At 35.3% G+C, this 17,558-nt stretch overlaps 3 protein-coding genes across 6 annotated transcripts; 1 reads left to right on the forward strand and 2 right to left on the reverse strand.

Moving 5' to 3' along the window:
* The first annotated feature begins 2,531 nt into the window (after positions 1–2,531).
* LOC108984072 lies at positions 2,532–7,251 on the forward strand. Its single transcript, XM_018955905.2, has 3 exons — positions 2,532–3,103; positions 3,785–3,913; positions 5,182–7,251. The coding sequence occupies exons 1-3, from the start codon at positions 2,672–2,674 to the stop codon at positions 6,745–6,747; spliced, it is 2,127 nt and encodes a 708-aa protein (XP_018811450.1). The 5' UTR covers positions 2,532–2,671; the 3' UTR covers positions 6,748–7,251.
* Positions 7,252–7,367: 116 nt separating this feature from the next.
* LOC108984082 (OVARIAN TUMOR DOMAIN-containing deubiquitinating enzyme 2-like) lies at positions 7,368–11,706 on the reverse strand. 3 transcript variants are annotated; one of them, XM_018955913.2, is made up of 10 exons: positions 11,580–11,689; positions 11,304–11,371; positions 10,785–10,866; positions 10,638–10,683; positions 10,062–10,170; positions 8,957–9,048; positions 8,799–8,861; positions 8,199–8,314; positions 7,732–7,807; positions 7,368–7,619 (listed from the first exon to the last, which is right to left on the reverse strand). In XM_018955913.2, the coding sequence occupies exons 3-10, from the start codon at positions 10,847–10,849 to the stop codon at positions 7,563–7,565; spliced, it is 624 nt and encodes a 207-aa protein (XP_018811458.1). In that variant the 5' UTR covers positions 10,850–10,866; positions 11,304–11,371; positions 11,580–11,689; the 3' UTR covers positions 7,368–7,562. The 3 variants fall into 3 exon arrangements, with proteins under 3 accessions (XP_018811458.1, XP_018811473.1, XP_018811481.1); XM_018955928.2 differs by having other exon boundaries at positions 11,487–11,580; XM_018955936.2 differs by lacking the exon at positions 11,304–11,371 and having other exon boundaries at positions 11,580–11,706.
* Positions 11,707–13,933: 2,227 nt separating this feature from the next.
* On the reverse strand, positions 13,934–17,076 carry LOC108984106 (reactive Intermediate Deaminase A, chloroplastic-like). 2 transcript variants are annotated; one of them, XM_018955945.2, is made up of 6 exons: positions 16,724–17,076; positions 16,161–16,276; positions 15,990–16,034; positions 15,410–15,483; positions 15,267–15,316; positions 13,934–14,317 (listed from the first exon to the last, which is right to left on the reverse strand). In XM_018955945.2, exons 1-6 carry the CDS (start codon positions 16,911–16,913, stop codon positions 14,223–14,225), a joined length of 570 nt encoding a protein of 189 aa, XP_018811490.1. In that variant the 5' UTR covers positions 16,914–17,076; the 3' UTR covers positions 13,934–14,222. The 2 variants fall into 2 exon arrangements, with proteins under 2 accessions (XP_018811490.1, XP_018811496.1); XM_018955951.2 differs by lacking the exons at positions 15,267–15,316; positions 15,410–15,483 and having other exon boundaries at positions 16,724–17,031.
* Between the last annotated feature and the right edge of the window lie 482 nt (positions 17,077–17,558).

Genomic DNA, 17,558 nt, shown 5'->3' on the forward strand with positions numbered 1-17,558 from the left:
CAATAAAAAGAAAAAATTCTAAGATTAAGATTTATTTATAAATAAACGAGATGTTCAGATTGGATATGATATATTATCATTCATGTTTTTCTTTTTGCAAATAAAAAAAAAAAAAAAAATGACAAAGATTAAGGGCAGACAGTACTAGCCGTTAAGCAATTTGCAGCAAATTAGTTATATTACAACCTTGATATATATGGTTAATTTGGATTAGATTTCCTAGCTAGCTTGAGTATAGAAAATATATGAGAGATTAAAGTAATTCAGATTAGATCTAAACCTACTTTGAAGCCTAAAAAATAATGTACATGATTTTTATTAATTTCTGGCTCGAAAAACAAGCTAAGCTAGACCATAGTACAAGGCCAACACCATGTGGGGTGCATTTCGTCGCCTTGCAACTTGCATGGGAATATGGGATACGCGCAGCAAGCTAGCTGCTGACATGTACACACGCATCTGCTGCCACGTGTAGAACACATAAATATGCCACGTGGTAAGTCCCTTGGATTCCTTTTGCTCTGATCATCAAAATAATGCAAGCTGGAAACAAGCAGATCTGTGCGTACGTGACTCCGAGGAGGACACAGAATTTATTTAAGCTCTTTGCAGTAGTACTAGAAGCAAGAAACAGCCATTTAAAAATAAAATAAAAAATAAAATAAAATAAGAAGCTAGAAACAGGGCAGGCAGACACATACAGTAAATTAAAGATCGATACTATTTATATGTGATTGATATTGCAAAGCATGCATGCACCTTAAAGTTGCATTTTACATTGTTGTTAGAATATATTTCCATTGAATTTGAGTGGATGTTGTAGGATCATTATCATGCACATAAGTGAGCCTATAATTACTCAATTCGACCAAAATGCATGCGCGTGTATATATATATATATATATATATATATCAACCCTAATTTACTCATGTGCATCTTGTTCAATATATTTGCCAAGTTTAAAAACATTAATGGTGTACACAGTAGAATAAGATGGAGAATTGGAGATGATAGATCAGATCAAAGCTTCAACCCCAGGACATGCTACTTTAATTTGCTTTCAATATTTCAACTCCTTTCTTTTTGGAATACGATTCGCCCTATCCTATTCAAACTCTTCAAATTAGTTTAATGTTAGGATCCCTTAAAATTAAAATTTAGAATTGAAAATAAATGGAAATATACGTGAAATAACTATATATATTTCTTTTAAGTGTACTGTTGTAGCCACAGAGAGATTACACAAAAGTAATTTCATAAACTGACGTGATTTCATGTAATCAGTTAGATATACTTTATAATAAAAATAAATTTACAATAAAAATAAATTTACAATCTGACAAATCACATGCATCATGTCACATCAATTTATGAGATTCTTTTTATATAATCTATTTGTGATTAGAGTATTTTCCTTCTTTTAAATATGATTATTTCATTATCTTTTTACGTAGTATCAAATAATTAGAGGATACGTAAATGGGAATAAATAATTTTATAATAATTCAATGTCATGTTAGAAAATAATGGTTACAAAGATAAAGAATAAATGCTTATTTTCTAATAATTGTTATAATCTATGTTAGTTTCATGCATTGTATTAAATATTTAAAAAATATTGAAGAATTTAGGTAGCTTTTTAATTTCACTTTAACCCTATGATTTGATCACAAATAAGTAAGAATCTTTGTACCATCTCTTCGTATCATTTTAGAAGGAAGCGAAAGTCATAAAAAGATACGTTAAGATTTACATGGTAACTAGGTTGGCTTGAACAATGCTGTAAATCTCTTTACACTCAAACCAACGCCATATCACTTGTTCAAGACTAGTCACGAACCAATCCCATTTTGAAAATGTATAACTAGATAGAAATGTAAATAAATAAATAAAACTACTCAACGATATTTTTTTATTCAATTTTAAGTTTATCTTATCTGTTTTATTAAATAATTCGTTCATAAATAAAAAAAACTATATAATTTATATAACTCAATGTTTATTATTAATTTGTAATATTATGTTCAACTTTATAATGATAAAAAATTAAAGCTTCATTTATATTTACAGTTTATCTCAATTCATCTTACTACTATTTATTATTATTCAATAATTTTAACTCATAAATTTTATTATTATTCATAACTCATCACAATTTATTTTTGAATCTAAACGACACCTAAATATTTAAAAAGATCACGTTGTGTTTTTATAAGTTAGGTAAAGAAATTTATAAAATTCTGTTTTTTTTTTTATTTATTATAAATTATAAAATATCAATAATTTTTTAATATAATTATAGTAAAAAATCTACACATCAACAATATATTAAATATATAAAAAAATTAAAATTTCACTTTTCAAAAAATAGTTGATAACCGCTATTCATTCCAACTCGGCTGATTAACACATGTACAGGGAGGGACAGTGACTGGGCATGTAGATCCGGGCAGACACATAAGCATACATACGGTAGATACGTATACATACACATATTGATGTATGTCCATACCTGTGCTGTGCGCGTCGTTTTCTTCGGCAGAATCAGTGAGTCTCTGACCCTGTCCCTCCCCCGCTCTCACTCCCTGCTCTCTCTGGAGCTCTCCTTGTACTTTCTTCATTTCACACCTTCTTGCTCTCTCTCTAAATGGGCGAATCTAGCTGGCGGAGATGAAGATTACCGGAAAGACGCAACTTCCGTTGACATTCCCGGCGAACCTCTCGTACAAAACCCTAAACCCGTCCCAGCACTCAGATCTCCAAGACAAGCCCATCGCTCGCAAGCCTTCCCGGCGACTAACCGGGAGTCCGACCCGTGTGAAGAGAAACGGAGCTCCTTCCGGGCGTAGGAGCCGGCCTGAGACCCCGTTGCTCAGGTGGAAAGTCGATGGCGTCGACGGTAAGCGAAACGAGCGAGCTGAGGAGGACCAGACGTCGTTACGAGAATGTCGTCGGAGAACTCGCCGGAGGGGACGTCAGGACGTCACCGTGTCGGCAAGGAAGCTTGCCGCGGGACTCTGGCGGTTGCAGCTTCCCGAGGTTGCTGCCGGTGCCGGCGAAACGGACGGTGTCTTGCGGGGCGAGGCTCAGCTAGGGCGTCAGGTGAGTTTTTCTATTTCTTTATTCGTTATCCATATTAGTTTCGTCTTTGTGTGATATGTCAAGATCTGTAATTTTAGGTTTATTCGGAGAAGCGTGAATAGGCTTCGTGTGATACGATCGAGGTTTCATCTTTATGGTGAACTTTCTTGTTGTTCGATTTTGAAGATTGAGTTTTAAGTGTGAGAATATGTTTGATTTTTGTGATGCTAAAATTGGTTTTTTTATTATTCTCTGGGTGCCTGTGAAAAGTTAGCATTATGGGGGTGTATATGGTAGTTGGCCGAATGAATTGTTGGACCAAAAGGCTTCTCTTGGGTTGTTGCATCTTCTCTTAAGTGGGTCTTGATTCCGGGAAAATATTTTAAATTTATAATGAAAACCTCCATTGCAAAGAAAGATTTATAGTAGTTGAAATTGATCTGAATGTTTTAATTGTGTGATGTAAGTGATTTTCTATCTAGACATCTAGATATGTCCTTAAATGACTTCCGAAGGTTGGTGTTTCTTAACGTCTTGTTGGCTTTGTTGTTCATGACAATCATGAGTGGTCGGCTATGGTAAACTTTTAATTGTCATCAATTCCTATCAAAACAAATTTTCGCGTCATCAATTCTCGATAGTTTCCAATTTACTCATCCTGTCATAGAAAAAAAAAGCTCACCTTGGTGTTCCTCAATGCAGCACGGTGTTGGCCATGTAAACATTCCCTTTCTGTGTCATCCTAGTGGCAAAGCTTATGGTTCTGAAGCAAAGGATCTCTTACAAAGCCCTAGTTCCATTGCTGGTGCCAAGAACGGATTCTTGTGCAAGGTAATGCACTTCTGCAAGTTCTTTAATTGAACCATGATTATTAATAAGTAATGACCTATCAAATTAGCTGGCTACTGAGCAACAATCATTATAAGCTGTTCCAGAATAACTTGCCCGCTTTGTCATGTTGTACTTGTGACCTACTTACTTCAGTTCCTTAAATGAAAGTAAATTATTTATAGCATGTTGGATTTTAAGATTTCTGTGTGAGGATCTTGGAGTGGCTGTAGAGAAACTCCCTCCATTTTACTAACTTGCAGGGCATAGGGAACATCCTACATCCTATTTAGGCAATTTCCTTTATGGACAAAGTCATTGTTGGCTAGTTTGGGTAGTAGAGTATTCTCATAATACTCCACTACTATTTATTATTTTATTATTATTTTTCACCTACTTTTTACTGCTATTCATTACTATTAAATATTCTATCATTACTTTTTCACTACTAGTCACAGAATATTTGAGATCACCTCACTAAACTAAACGCAACTTAGTGTTGGTCTTAAGTTTTAGCTTCGATTAGAAAACAATTTATTTATAATGGTTTTATTTATTTCAGTTAGAATTTACACATATGGAAAGGAAATAGTGCATAATTTCTTGCCAGAACAGTTCAGACTGATCTACTTTGTTTAAATTCTACTTTTTTCTTTGGTAGGACTAAAATCTATTAACTGAATCAATGGAATCTGATACAAGCTAGTATAGAGACAACAAGGTTACAATTTGTGCTGGATGAAAGCTGAGATGGGGTTTCCCATTTATATTCACCAACTTCTTTACAAATATTCCTTTAGGTTATTAAAGTTTATGTGATAGCCTGGAGATGGCCCTCCTGAAATTCTGAATACTGCCTGGATCTATGGGCCAGCATAAAAAGTACTCACACTTCATTAACCATCTTGTTTCTGGAGTAATGTTTGTTTACAATTAAGGAAATATTATGCCCGGTTTGCAGTTCGTAAAAAAAGGTTCAAATATACATGTTTAATGATAAGGGGCCTGCCTTTTCCTTAAAAGAGGATGGAACCCTGTAATGTTATCGAGAAAACCCCTCACTTTTGGCCAAGGAATACCTTGGGTACATCTCACTTATAGCATTGTTCAATAGAATAACCAAAAATGTGAAACAAAAACCTTTTGCAAAGCTGTATAGCAAAAAAACAGACTATCCTTTGGGCTTTAATGAAGTCGCATTATTGGAATACCTGCCCCCAAATTTTTTTTTTTCCTCTCAATCTAATATTTGACAGTTTTCCTCTTTTCAGCTGGAACCTTCATTTCAGATCCCAAACTCTGCAATGGAGGGGGCAACAAAGTGGGACCCTGTCTGCTTTAATACATCAGATGAAGCGCAACAGATATACCGTCACATGAAGCTCCTAGACCAAAAAATAAGTGCTGTTTCAGTAGTACCTACACTTGAAGCTGAATTAGAGCGTGCTCGAGCCCGCATTCAGGAGCTTGAGACTGAGCGCCGATCCTCAAGAAAGAAACTAGAGCACTTCTTGAGGAAAGTCAGCGAGGAAAGGGCCTCATGGCGGAGCAGGGAGCATGAGAAAATCCGTGCATTTATTGATGATTTGAAAGCTGAATTGAGCAGAGAAAGGAAAAATCGCCAGAGATTTGAAATTATGAATTCCAAATTGGTTAACGAGCTGGCTGATGCCAAATTATCAGCGAAGCGATATATGCAGGACTATGAAAAAGAAAGAAAGGGCAGAGAATTAATTGAGGAAGTATGCGATGAGCTTGCAAAGGAGATTGGAGAAGACAAGGCTGAAGTGGACGCTCTAAAGAGAGAGTCCATGAAACTCCGAGAGGAAGTGGAGGAGGAAAGGAGGATGTTGCAGATGGCTGAGGTCTGGCGTGAAGAACGTGTTCAGATGAAGCTAGTCGATGCAAAGGTGGCCCTTGATGGGAAGTATTCACAGATGAGCAAGCTTGTAGCTGAGCTAGAGAAATTTCTGAGGTCAAGAAGCGTAAGTCCAGATGTGAAGGAGATGAGAGAAGTGGAGATGCTTCGACAGGCTGCTGCCTCCGTGAATATTCAAGATATCAAGGAGTTTTCTTATGAACCCCCCAATCCAGATGATATTTTTTCTGTATTTGAAGATGTTAATTTTGCTGAATCCAATGAGAGGGAGATTGAGCCGTGTGTTGCTTTCAGTCCCACCAGCCCTGCCTCCAAAATTCATACTGTAAGTCCCGAGGTTAATGTAATTAACAAGGACAGCATTCAGAGACATTCTAATACATTTGTTGATGAGAATGGTGACATCGAAGAGGATGAAAGTGGGTGGGAAACTGTAAGCCATCTTGAGGATCAGGGCTCAAGTTATTCACCAGAAGGGAGTGCCCCATCTGTCAACAAGAATCATCGAGACAGTAATGTCTCAAGGAATGGAACAGAATGGGAGGAAAATGCTGGTGAAGAAACACCAATTACCGAAATCAGTGAAGTCTGCTCTGTGCCAACGAGGCAGTTGAAGAAGGTTTCATCCATAGCAAAACTTTGGAGATCATGCCCAAGTAATGGTGAAAATTACAAGATCATCTCTGTAGAGGGTACGGATGGTAGACTTTCAAATGGAAGGATATCCAATGGGAGTATCATATCTCCAGATAGGGGCTCAGGTAAAGGCGGGATTAGTCCTGCGGATTTGGTGGGGCAGTGGAGTTCTCCCGAGTATGGGAATCCTCATGGAACTAAAGGGATGAAAGGGTGCATTCCTCGCAGCACACAGAAGAGTAGTTTGAAGGCAAGGCTTTTGGAGGCAAGGATGGAAAGCCAGAAGGTCCAATTGCGCCACGTTCTTAAACAGAAGATTTAGACAGGACAACAAGGAACTTGCTTGGCATGGTTACTGACAAAGCCAAGTGGAAATAAGTAGCTTCATTGCCACCTTGGAAGGTACCCATTTGAAACTGCTCAGAGGTTATTGTTAGGGAAATCCGAAGCAGGAGCCGGTGAATAAATGCATGTGATTGACCAAGTGGAAACTCTCATTTTCTGGTTCTCCAGTCTTCGCTTGCAATCGATCATCCACTCCAGAAAAGTTATGTTTCGTAATCCTGCAGAACCCCAGGGAATAGCGATTTTCAAAAGGAACAGTCAGGTTATCTTCTGTCATGAGTAGCCGTCGCCGCGTCTTCGCTTCTTTAGGATGCAGGAATCATTCCCCTTGCAAGTATCCGGAGAACAAACAATGCAATTTGTAATGTATAATTTTAAAGTCAAGACACTATTTAAGGAAAAAAATGCATGGTAGGGATTGAAATGATTACATTCTCCTTTGTAATTTATGTTATTGCTTTTGGAGATGTCTTACCTCGAATATGCGATATAGAGGATGGTACTTCATATTTAAAACAAAAGGTCCAGTCCAACTAATCGAAGGAAAATTAATGCACCAGAACCAAAGCACAACCGTAAAGTACATAAGATACAATAGGAGATTTAGCATCCTGATCCAATCTTATTATATAAATTATAGATTAAAAGAGTTCCGGAAGAACATTAAATAGTATTGGTTTTTCAATATCAAAAGTTACAAAGCTCAATGTTCCAAGTCCAGAGGAGCACACAGTTCAGTGATAGAAGATAAGAGGGACCACACCACGGCCATGTTAATTCCACAGTTGCTCTTTATCTATACTCTTGGAAGTTGACATGGCCTGTTGCTTGTGCATGTTCCACAGCCTCCTATTGTCGGTGTACGATCACAAGAGGTTCAGAATTCTAAGGGAAGGTAGGTTAAAAAAGTAGAGAGAAACGGGGAAGCAAGCATAAATATGTATTAATGATGAGATATGACCTTCTGTCCAATTACTCCAATTTGGCATACTCCACAGCGCAAAGTGAAGTTAGCAGTATCAGTGTATCTCCTTTTTCTGAAAATAACAGGATGGAATTCATTACTCACAGTCAATGCAAGCATTTCTACAAATTAACACGAATATCAGGAGAAGAAAATCGGGGAAGTAACTTCTCATGAAAAATAATTTAAAATAATTAAGGAAAATGCTAATCAAGAACATTGCCTCAAAAGTTCATGCAGTGGTCAAAGCAAATGTATATGCAGATTCTCTACATTTATAAACCAGGTTGATTATTTGTAATCTGACCAGGCAACTTTATATGCCACAACTTCTGACTTCTGGGAAATTTGTGGACCTTGGCTAAGGACATTTCATGTGCCTACAACTTTATACCCGGAGAAGCAACTTTCAATAAAAGTACTTGCCCTGTACCATGAAGCCTCAATCAGACCTCAATTATTACCTTTGTTGCTCCTTGGAAAAATTAAGAGCAAGGCCCTCAACTTGACCAATGGTCCTGTCTTGTACGGCAAAAATAGTCTGATCAAACTCCTCTGGGGCTCCCTCACTGGGTGACATCTGCTAATACAAAATGAAGCACCTCATGAGTGGAAACTATACATAAGAAACCATAACCATGAAAAGGGTTTTGGGGTGGGGGGGTGCGGTTGTTTGAGCAGACAAAAAAAATAATGATGAACACATAAAAGGCAACAGAAATAGTAACCACAAAATTCCAGTGGCCGACAGTGCTGATACTGCCATTTGTTTACCCAATAAACTGTAACTTATCTGACCATCAGTATCAAATCCACCTAGTACACAGTCTTCTCTTAAGTTCTTTTACTTTTCTTTTTCAGAACCAAATAAGCACGCAAGAAAAATAGATGGTTAAGATCAACCAGTTGGTTTATGCTTGACCAGGTGACTCTAACTAAAAAGATGGCAGAATCTAGAAATTCTACATATGGGCAATTTCTGATTTATTCTTGATTATTCCTCTATACATACAACAATAAAGAGTAAATACAAAAATATGATTCATATATTTAGATCCACGTACGGCTAAAGCATCATAATGGAGCCCATCATAAATCAGCATAACCCTTTCAGAATACTTCTTTTCCTGCCAAATAGAAGCCCAAAAAAGAGAAGCAACATATTCAGCAATGGAAAGTTGATGAGATTCAGATGCAAAGAGAACATATTCCTAATGCTGACCTGACCATACAAATCACATCGTGTGGTCTGGATATCATATGCTGCAATTTCACGTCCATAATAATCAGCTAATATTGAAAGCTCAATGGCACCTTCACAGATAATCAAGTAAGAAAGTTAGAAGAATAAAGTAAGAGTGCTGACTAAATATAAAGGAGAACCCAACCAAGCAAGAGAAATCCACTCATCAATAGAATCATTTGCCACACAACATTTTTATAAGAAGCCAAGAGCAAAAACTGTTCTCAACAAGTTGAAACTCAAGAGTACAGGAACCACCTAACTTGCTTTTAATTCAAGAATCTATATCCTCCCTACAGAATAAAGGAATTGGGTATAAAGCAACAAGAAGAGAAGGAAAAAAAGGTTGAGTTGTCAGTTACAGTGGAAATGAATCGTGATATCATTCAAGAAATAATTAACCCACGGAAAAGGGCAAAGCCGCTTCGCACCACTGATAGATTACCTGCCTATGAGCTTACAACAAACTTATTCATGCTATTCCATGTAAATGAAGATATTCAAGCCCAAATGGCTCAAAGAACCCACAGAGTATATTGATCAGAATATGATATTAAACTCTAAATTGATGCTAGCAGATCAATAACTTGGACCATTATACATACAGCAATATAAGCTGAAATCTTTGACAAGGTAAGTTTTGCCCTCCTTAAAAGTAGGTTTTTGTATTTTAAACGATTGCTAAAGAGAAAAGTTGCATTATTCTTTAATTGTACCATTTCGATTTCTTTTCTTTCTGACTTGGACGCAGGAAGAATACTGCCCTCGGGGCACCCTTGAGCAGTAGGTTCGAATTGTAAGGTGATTTGTGTGCTAATCTTATGTCACACCAAGCCCAGCTGCAGGATTAGACATGTAGCCACTATTATCCTATGAAAGTGGGCATCCCTTTCTTCATTAAAAAAGATAAACCTCCATAACATACACAGCCCCTAAAAACTGGTAGACAACATAAACCAGTAGCACTTTCAAGGAGATTTCAATGCAAGATACAGCTATTCTTCGACCCATTCGTTTCAACTACATCTTAGATTCTTATGGACAATGATGTCTCTCCTGATTAAGAATGGAAAGTTCAACAAACCTCCCCACTTCTCTGAGTCAAGAATCCAAGCACAATACACTTCATTTGGCTTTCCAAGAAATGCTTCAGAATATTTTGCCGGATCACTAGCCACTGTTGCAGCTATAACCTTTAAAGTTATTGAAACAGAAAATGAAAGGATAAGAAACTACATAAAGTAACTAGGATGCCATTAATTCAAGCAGCAAGTATAAGCAGTGCAGGACAAATGTAAAGCATTGGCAATTATATATTCCTAAAGATTGCTTACATAGAAAACTTTCTGACACGGTATATTGACACATTTATGTAAACATAGTTTAATAAAGTATCACAAAGGAACATGAAAAACATCCATAATTTTCAGATTTTAATTAAAAGTATGAAATTTGATGAGTCAGAATCTGCAAGGTATCAAAATGTAAAACTTAAATCTGAATAACATATTCAAATATTATCGAGGGTAAAAAAAAAACAGTATTTAGAATCTTAGAATCGAACTAATCCAGTTAATCCCACATGAATGAAATTTGAAGAGCAGGAAAATGAGGTGTACTAAGATATTGGCACCAAAGATGACATGCTATAGATTGTAACCTGTCGCAACTCCGGAGCTTTGTGTTTGTCATGATCCATGACATACCTGCAATTCAAAAGACAATAAAAGAGATCAGATATAGCCACCACCGAACTCACTTCTTTGCAATTGATAGTGGCGAGTTGGTGTTTGTAAGCTAAGCTTACCCAACGGCATTAAAGAGGCAACTATTGTCCGAGGGAATGACCCTTCTCACCACAATACCTTCCATGTTAAGATCGGTATACCCTGAAAACAAACACAATCACATGGGATGTTTTGGAATGGCATGGAAATATGAATAAAGTTCTATTTTATTTGTCTCAAAACAAGAGTTCATCAACAATCAGAAAGCAGAAGCCAGAAATGCATGCAAAACGCGCAGGAACCCAAAGCCAGCAAGTGCAATACAACTTAAAGCAAGTGAAATAGAAGAAACTCATCGTACAACTTAAAGCAATAGATTCGTTAGAAGCTGTAATAGATGAAAATAATACTGTAATGCTTAGTTTCAAAGCTAACAGCAGCGAGAGGAACGCTCAGAACTCCCCCAGACTCAACTTCACAGGCTAGGAACACCAACCAGATTCAACACATGTACCGGGCCATCATTCAAGTACACGAGGAACAAAAACATTAAAAAAGAAAAAAATAAAAAGAAGAAGAAGAAGGTTTATGATGCATACCCAGGTAGAAAAGACGTTGAAAATCAAAATATGATCAAATCCGAGTGCAAGCCCCGCGATTAATACTACTACAGAATAGAAAAATACATAAAAGCGAATTTACGTCAGAATTTGCATCTCTGCCCAGAAGCATAAATTGCACCCAGAAATTCAACAAGGAAAAAAAAAAAGAAGTAATGAAACCTCTAGATCTAGTATCGGGCCAAGAATCTCATTATATGCAAGAAAAGAATGAAATTTGGAAAATTGAAACGAACGAATTTTGGGGAATCTTACTTTTTTGTTTTTGTGGGGAAGGAAAGGAGCATCTGAGATGAATAGGTGGGCTACCAGCTATAGGTAAGAACTGCGGCCAGGAATGGCATCCGTGCTGTTATGTCTCTCAACTAATAGCATTCACGTTAGATTAGTTAAAGTTGATGGATATTTTTTATAAATATAAAAAAAAATTAATTTTTAATTATTTTATTTATATAAATTTTTATATTAAAATAATTATTTTTTTATTATATAATAATAAAATAATATAAGATAAATTTAATTTTAATTATTTACATCAAATCTTCACATTAAATTATATATTTATTTATTATATAATAATGAATAATTAATAATTTTAAAAATATTTAATATTTTTAATTATTAATTTTTTCAATTTTATCTTATTTTACTATTCTATCTATTATATATTAATTAATAATTATATTCTTATTAAATTAATATATCACTAACTCAAATTAATATATTAATTTTAAAAATATTTTAATTATAAAATTATTTTATTTTATCATATTTTACTATTCATAATATTATATATTAATTAGTAATTATTTCTAATTAAATTATAGATTAAAAATAGAAATTGGAAAGACATTAATGGAGATCTCAAGAGAGAGAAACAATTGATATAAAATAGATTTGATGAATAAACAGTATCTTTCAAATTTGAAAATAACTTTAGAAGTTACTGTAGCTATATTCCAAATGTTTGGAATATACCTATTCTAATGTGATACATTTTATGATTCAATAGTTAAATTCTTATTGGATTTAACTTTTAGCTAATCCAATAAGAGTGTTCTAAGACTGCGTTTTAACGTTTAATTGAGATGAGTGTTGAATAAAATATTATTATTATTTTAATATTTAAAAAAATTGAATTTTTTATATTTATTTTATGTTAAAATTTTTAAAAAATATAATAATTTAATAAAATGAGTTGAGATAAATTTAAGATTCAAACTGATCGTAAAAGTGGACGCCAATGTCTCGACTCTCCACCATCTACTATTTCTATTAGGGTAGTGATAGGATCAATGTTTTAAATTTCGTACCGTACCATCCGAAATTTTTCGTTTCAGCCATCCGGTCAGTTCATATACTATATCTGTTTCGTACCGGCTAAAATACCGGCCGTAGCGGCCATATCAGACTAAATTTCGGCCTGTACCGACCGATATTTCGGCCTGTGTTTTTTTTTTTTTTTTTTTTTCATTTTTTCAAACTACAAACTTATTTTTTAACCCCTAATTCAGACTAGACTATTTATAATTTTTATATATATGTATTTATTTATAATTTATTTATATATAGACTATTATTTTGGAATATAATTTTTATATATATTTATATATATAATTTATTTATATATCGACTATCCCGAAATGTTATCCCGAAATGCTATCTCGAAACGGTACCGGTACCGAAATATTTCATTCCAGTGTCTTGACCGGTACGACGTCTAGTATGGTATTCAAAACATTGGATAGGATAGTTATTACTACCTATCTACTATTTAAGGGCATTTCAATTTTTTTATTTTTTTATTATGTTTTTTTAAATATTTTTTTAACATTCTTAATCACTAAAAAAAAAATTAAAGAAAATATATAATTTTATTAGCACTCACTTCCTTAATTATTAAATAAAAATTAAAAATTAAAAAATAAAATAAATAAAAAATAATAATAGATAACTATTAATAAGATAATAATCTTATCATTATTCTTTCTATTAGTCTCAAAAATTCTATACGGGTCCTTTTTGTGTTATGTGGGACCCATAATGGTGAGGGAGTTTATGACTCTTGATAATATTATTAATTTAATAGTGATGACGTGAAATTAATTTATAATTTTTATAAATATTATTCAAATAGAAAATATATATTTTTATTTTATATCTTTAATTTTTTAATCTAATCATTAAAACTTTTACAAACTTCAAAACAAAATATAAAAATAAATAAAATTTGTTCAAACTTCAAAATAAAAATAATATTAAAAAATAATATTACACAATCTTTTAATTTTATAATATTTTTATTCAAGTTTCTCTCTTTTATTTTTCAACATTCAATAAAAACATTTTTACTCAAAGAATTATGAAATCCTCTCATGTCCAAAGGAGCCATTAGACAACCAAAGCACCAAAGAAGACGTGAGCTACTTAAGCAAAGATTGTCACATGGTTCGCCAAAAAATTTTCAATAAAAAGAAAGAGAAAATGATGGTGGCGTGGTTGGGGTAGATTTCTTGCAAAGGATGAGCGAGGAGGGCCTTGAAGAATCATCAAGGCATAGACTATGTATGATGTTTGACTAAAAATGGTTAGATGCTTTTGAAATGTGATGGTCAGAAACTGAGAACAGCAGTCTATGGCACCCCTCTATTCTTTTTTCCCGGATACTTTGGTTTTAAAGAGTTGCCAAACCCATATGTAAACTTGATGTGAACCAAATGCTCTCACCATTTAGTGACACTGCGTTAGACATCCTTGCAAGTTTCATCAAGATGACATTCTGAAAATAACAACTATGTCCATGTGGAGACAAAGCTAAAACTCCTAATCATGGCGACACCCCTCCCGTCTTATTAATCCAAGCTGTCTGAAGAAGCGGATGCCATTCGCCAAAGGAGTTTATGTTGCAGCAATGCACTCAATTTCAATCTTGGCACCCAATGGTAATGCAGCAACTTCATAGGTTGAACGAGCAGGGGCAGGCGAAGGAAAGTCTGCCAAACAAACAATTTAATCAGGCGTCAACGGCCATTAGAAGATTTAACAGCAATCCCAGTTGTCACTATTTGCATTTGAAGTTCAGGACTTTTTTACCAGAGTAGACCCTTGTGAGCAGAAGCAAATTAGGCCACCTCTATCACAGATACATGGATTATATATGAAATGAATGTTTAAATTTAGATTAGTTCATCTAAAACAACACATAAAGCTGTGAGATAAGAAAGTTTCAGCCAAGCAAAATACAATTTTAGTTTGGACACTATTCATACTTCAAAAGTTTTTGATAGGTAAGTTTAAACACTATTCATACTTGCAACCATAAACTCAGATGAATCTGGCCGCAAGCTGAGCCATGAAACAGGATGGGCTTTCACAACCCCACCACAAATCTTGATAGGCTGAAGTTACCTATGAAAAAATATAGACTGAAGTCCACTCAAATTTGTTTAACGTCGTCTTCTGCGAGCAAGAGTCTCAACTACCAAGCTATACTGTAACCTAGATACCCCACACTGAAGATTTCATGATTACAATATCCAATTTTCTGTTTCAACACAATATACATGGTGCAGACATGGTGGACTGCATATCTGTTTTTTTTTAATGACGGGGGAACTACCCTATGGCAGAGCCCTTAGGACTCACCTATGGAACCTAAACCGCCGGAGAGACTAGCACAACAACCCATTGCCATGACCTCCCACTTAAATTGCAGTTTGGTCCCAGAACCTGTGACATGGGGCACAAGCACACAAGTTTGCCCTTACCACTTAGGCTACCCACGGGTGGATCTTCATTCTGTTTCAACACAATATCCAAGTCTTCATTTTATTTTTTGATAAGTCAAATCCAAGTCTTCAGTTGACATGGAAACATATTTTTTTCTTCCATGACCAAAAAAAAAAGAAATAAAGAAACAGCAATTTTAATTCTAGAACTCACATTTAGCATAAATCTCATTCACTTTCTTGAAATCATTCAAGTCTGCTAACCTGCAGCAGAAAATAATAAAGGAACTCATTTATTTTGCAACGCTCGATTTCAAAGATCAAGGCTACAGAGCAAAGTAATCAAGGAATTTATACATAATTGTTGTCTTAACTACTGAGGCATAGCTTGCACCACCGGCTTTCAAGATTTCCCCCATGTTTTTGAGAACCTGCAATTTTCCCATTGGCTTGAATGTGTTTAAAACACAATGCTTTGCAATTTGAAAACAAGCTTAAAAAGGGCTATATAAAATTGGATATAGCAAGTATCATTTTTTGGTAAAGAGGCCAAGGTTTACAAATTTCTACTGAACATAACAATACACTTGTATCTAAAAGATGATAAAAACGTGAGAAGTAAAGCAACATCCAAATGCAAAAGCCACAGTACGCAGCAGCATGTCTCTATAGGTCTATGAGGGGATTGATTAAGAATCTAAGACAGCAATTTTAATTTTTAACAATCAAATTTCTATTTTACTTTGGCTTACATTCATCAAAGATAATTGCTCAAGCCACGTGAGCTATCCCAAACACTGGGTGATACGATAATCGTTCTTTCATGCCCACTGATGGTTCTCTTTAGGAAATAAATATAATCTATGCAAGCTAATGCTCAAAGATTCAAGATATATCCCTATCATATTAGTACCAGGTCTACATTGATTTACTATACCTGCTCTGTCTGATCTTCCACAGAATCCGAGATGAACTTCCCAGTCTGTATGCACGTGGAAATTGTATACATCAGCATAGATGCCCAAGGCAAACATAAGTGCGCATGTAAAGCCACGTGAAAAATGGTAAAATAAAGAATTGCGTAAGATTTCCTGGTCATACGACAAACCTCTGGAACAAGTCCGAGAACACCAGACACAAAGAGAAAGTTGTTGGCTTTGATGGCCTGAGAATATGGTCCCAAGGCTGCGGGAGCCTTTTCTGTTTGGACAGCTTCCTTTATACCTGCAATCAGGAAAATCAAAAGCATAGATGTTCAGGGATTGTGAAATACAATGCAATTAAAAGCTAATAAAAAAACATCTGGGAAAACACATCTGGGAAAACTCTTTTCTTATAAGCAAGACGTAGAGAACAACTATGAATTTAGTAATCTGTTTAAAAATGAATAATTTTCCCTTTGAATCACAGATTCACAGCAAAAGATCGCCTGCAACCCTTTTTTTTTTATACGAGGAACTAAGATCCCCGCCGTATCATTGAACTCTAGGTTAAGATAAAATCCGAACTTTAATCTGCAAATGAAATGCTCACTCAAACTCGGCCCACATTATCAACAACTTGAACCGACTTTTGGTAAAAGCAGAACAATGTTCCATATCCAAAAATTGATTTCGGTTTCTTTCCCGAGACAGTTTTCTAGCAAATGAAAACGAAATGAAGGGAGCTTACGAGAATCAGTGGAAAGGCCCAAGCAAGCAAACGGGGACACAGAGCGCTTGGAAGAAGAACATGAAGAGCGCCACAGGGTGGTGCCTGCGACGGAGACAAAGCCTACACCGCCGGCGAAAGGAACCTGTTTGCTCAGTGCGCCCACCTCGATCATCGGTACGTGCATTGACCTCGCCGCACACCACGCCATCTCTCTTTGGTCACACGCTGTCTCGCTTTTCGTCGTCTAGTAGTGCAGTCCTCAAGGAATCTTGCTCTTATACAAACCCCGTAATTAAGATGTCCGTCGGGCGTGGATTTTTTTCTATTTCTATACACCGAGGGTTGCGACTCTTCCCTAATTTATACAAAATAATCCTCAAAAATAAAAATAAAAATAAAAATCCTATATTTTCTTCACTATTTTATGTTTGTATTTTAAATTTGATTTAATAAATCACATGTCATCACATTTTACCATTTTTAACTTACTTTTTTGTGATAAAATATTTTGAATATCTTGAGTTCCATATATTTAAAAAATAAATAAGAATTTTAAATCAACAACTTTTGAAGTGTTTTTTTTGTACATTTTTTGTTAGGAAAAAAACTCAAGGCTGGTCAGGTCAGGATTTTTTTTTACACCAACCAATACAAATTGGACACGTCGGAGGTGCAAGAAAGAAACATCTGCACCCACACACAGAGTTTCTCTTCTCCCTCATTCTCTCTCATGCATAACGTATTCCTCTTCTTCCCCCCTCCCTTCACAACCTCCCGAAGTCTCCTCCCTCGTGCAACTGATTTCTCCACCCCTCCCTCTCACGTAGCATTGATTGCAGTGTCAATTTTCTCA

This window comes from Juglans regia, chromosome 2 (assembly GCF_001411555.2).
Source record: "Juglans regia cultivar Chandler chromosome 2, Walnut 2.0, whole genome shotgun sequence".
Classification (NCBI taxonomy): Eukaryota; Viridiplantae; Streptophyta; class Magnoliopsida; order Fagales; family Juglandaceae; genus Juglans; species Juglans regia.

What these genes read in the sequence shown, in the direction of transcription:
- LOC108984106 (XM_018955945.2), bottom strand. Translation starts at nt 16,913, where the DNA reads ATGGCGTGGTGTGCGGCGAGGTCAATGCACGTACCGATGATCGAGGTG. An exon ending in GTAGTTAAGACAACAATTAT is followed by an intron (nt 15,317 to 15,409) that starts GTATAAATTCCT and finishes TTTCTGCTGCAG; the next exon opens with GTTAGCAGACTTGAATGATT. An exon ending in GAATGAGATTTATGCTAAAT is followed by an intron (nt 14,318 to 15,266) that starts GTGAGTTCTAGA and finishes TTTGTTTGGCAG; the next exon opens with ACTTTCCTTCGCCTGCCCCT.
- LOC108984072 (XM_018955905.2), top strand. Translation starts at nt 2,672, where the DNA reads ATGAAGATTACCGGAAAGACGCAACTTCCGTTGACATTCCCGGCGAAC. An exon ending in AGGCTCAGCTAGGGCGTCAG is followed by an intron (nt 3,104 to 3,784) that starts GTGAGTTTTTCT and finishes TCCTCAATGCAG; the next exon opens with CACGGTGTTGGCCATGTAAA. An exon ending in AGAACGGATTCTTGTGCAAG is followed by an intron (nt 3,914 to 5,181) that starts GTAATGCACTTC and finishes TCCTCTTTTCAG; the next exon opens with CTGGAACCTTCATTTCAGAT.
- LOC108984082 (XM_018955936.2), bottom strand. Translation starts at nt 10,849, where the DNA reads ATGGAAGGTATTGTGGTGAGAAGGGTCATTCCCTCGGACAATAGTTGC. An exon ending in GATGTGATTTGTATGGTCAG is followed by an intron (nt 8,862 to 8,956) that starts GTCAGCATTAGG and finishes TCTATTTGGCAG; the next exon opens with GAAAAGAAGTATTCTGAAAG. An exon ending in TCCATTATGATGCTTTAGCC is followed by an intron (nt 8,315 to 8,798) that starts GTACGTGGATCT and finishes TTGTATTAGCAG; the next exon opens with ATGTCACCCAGTGAGGGAGC.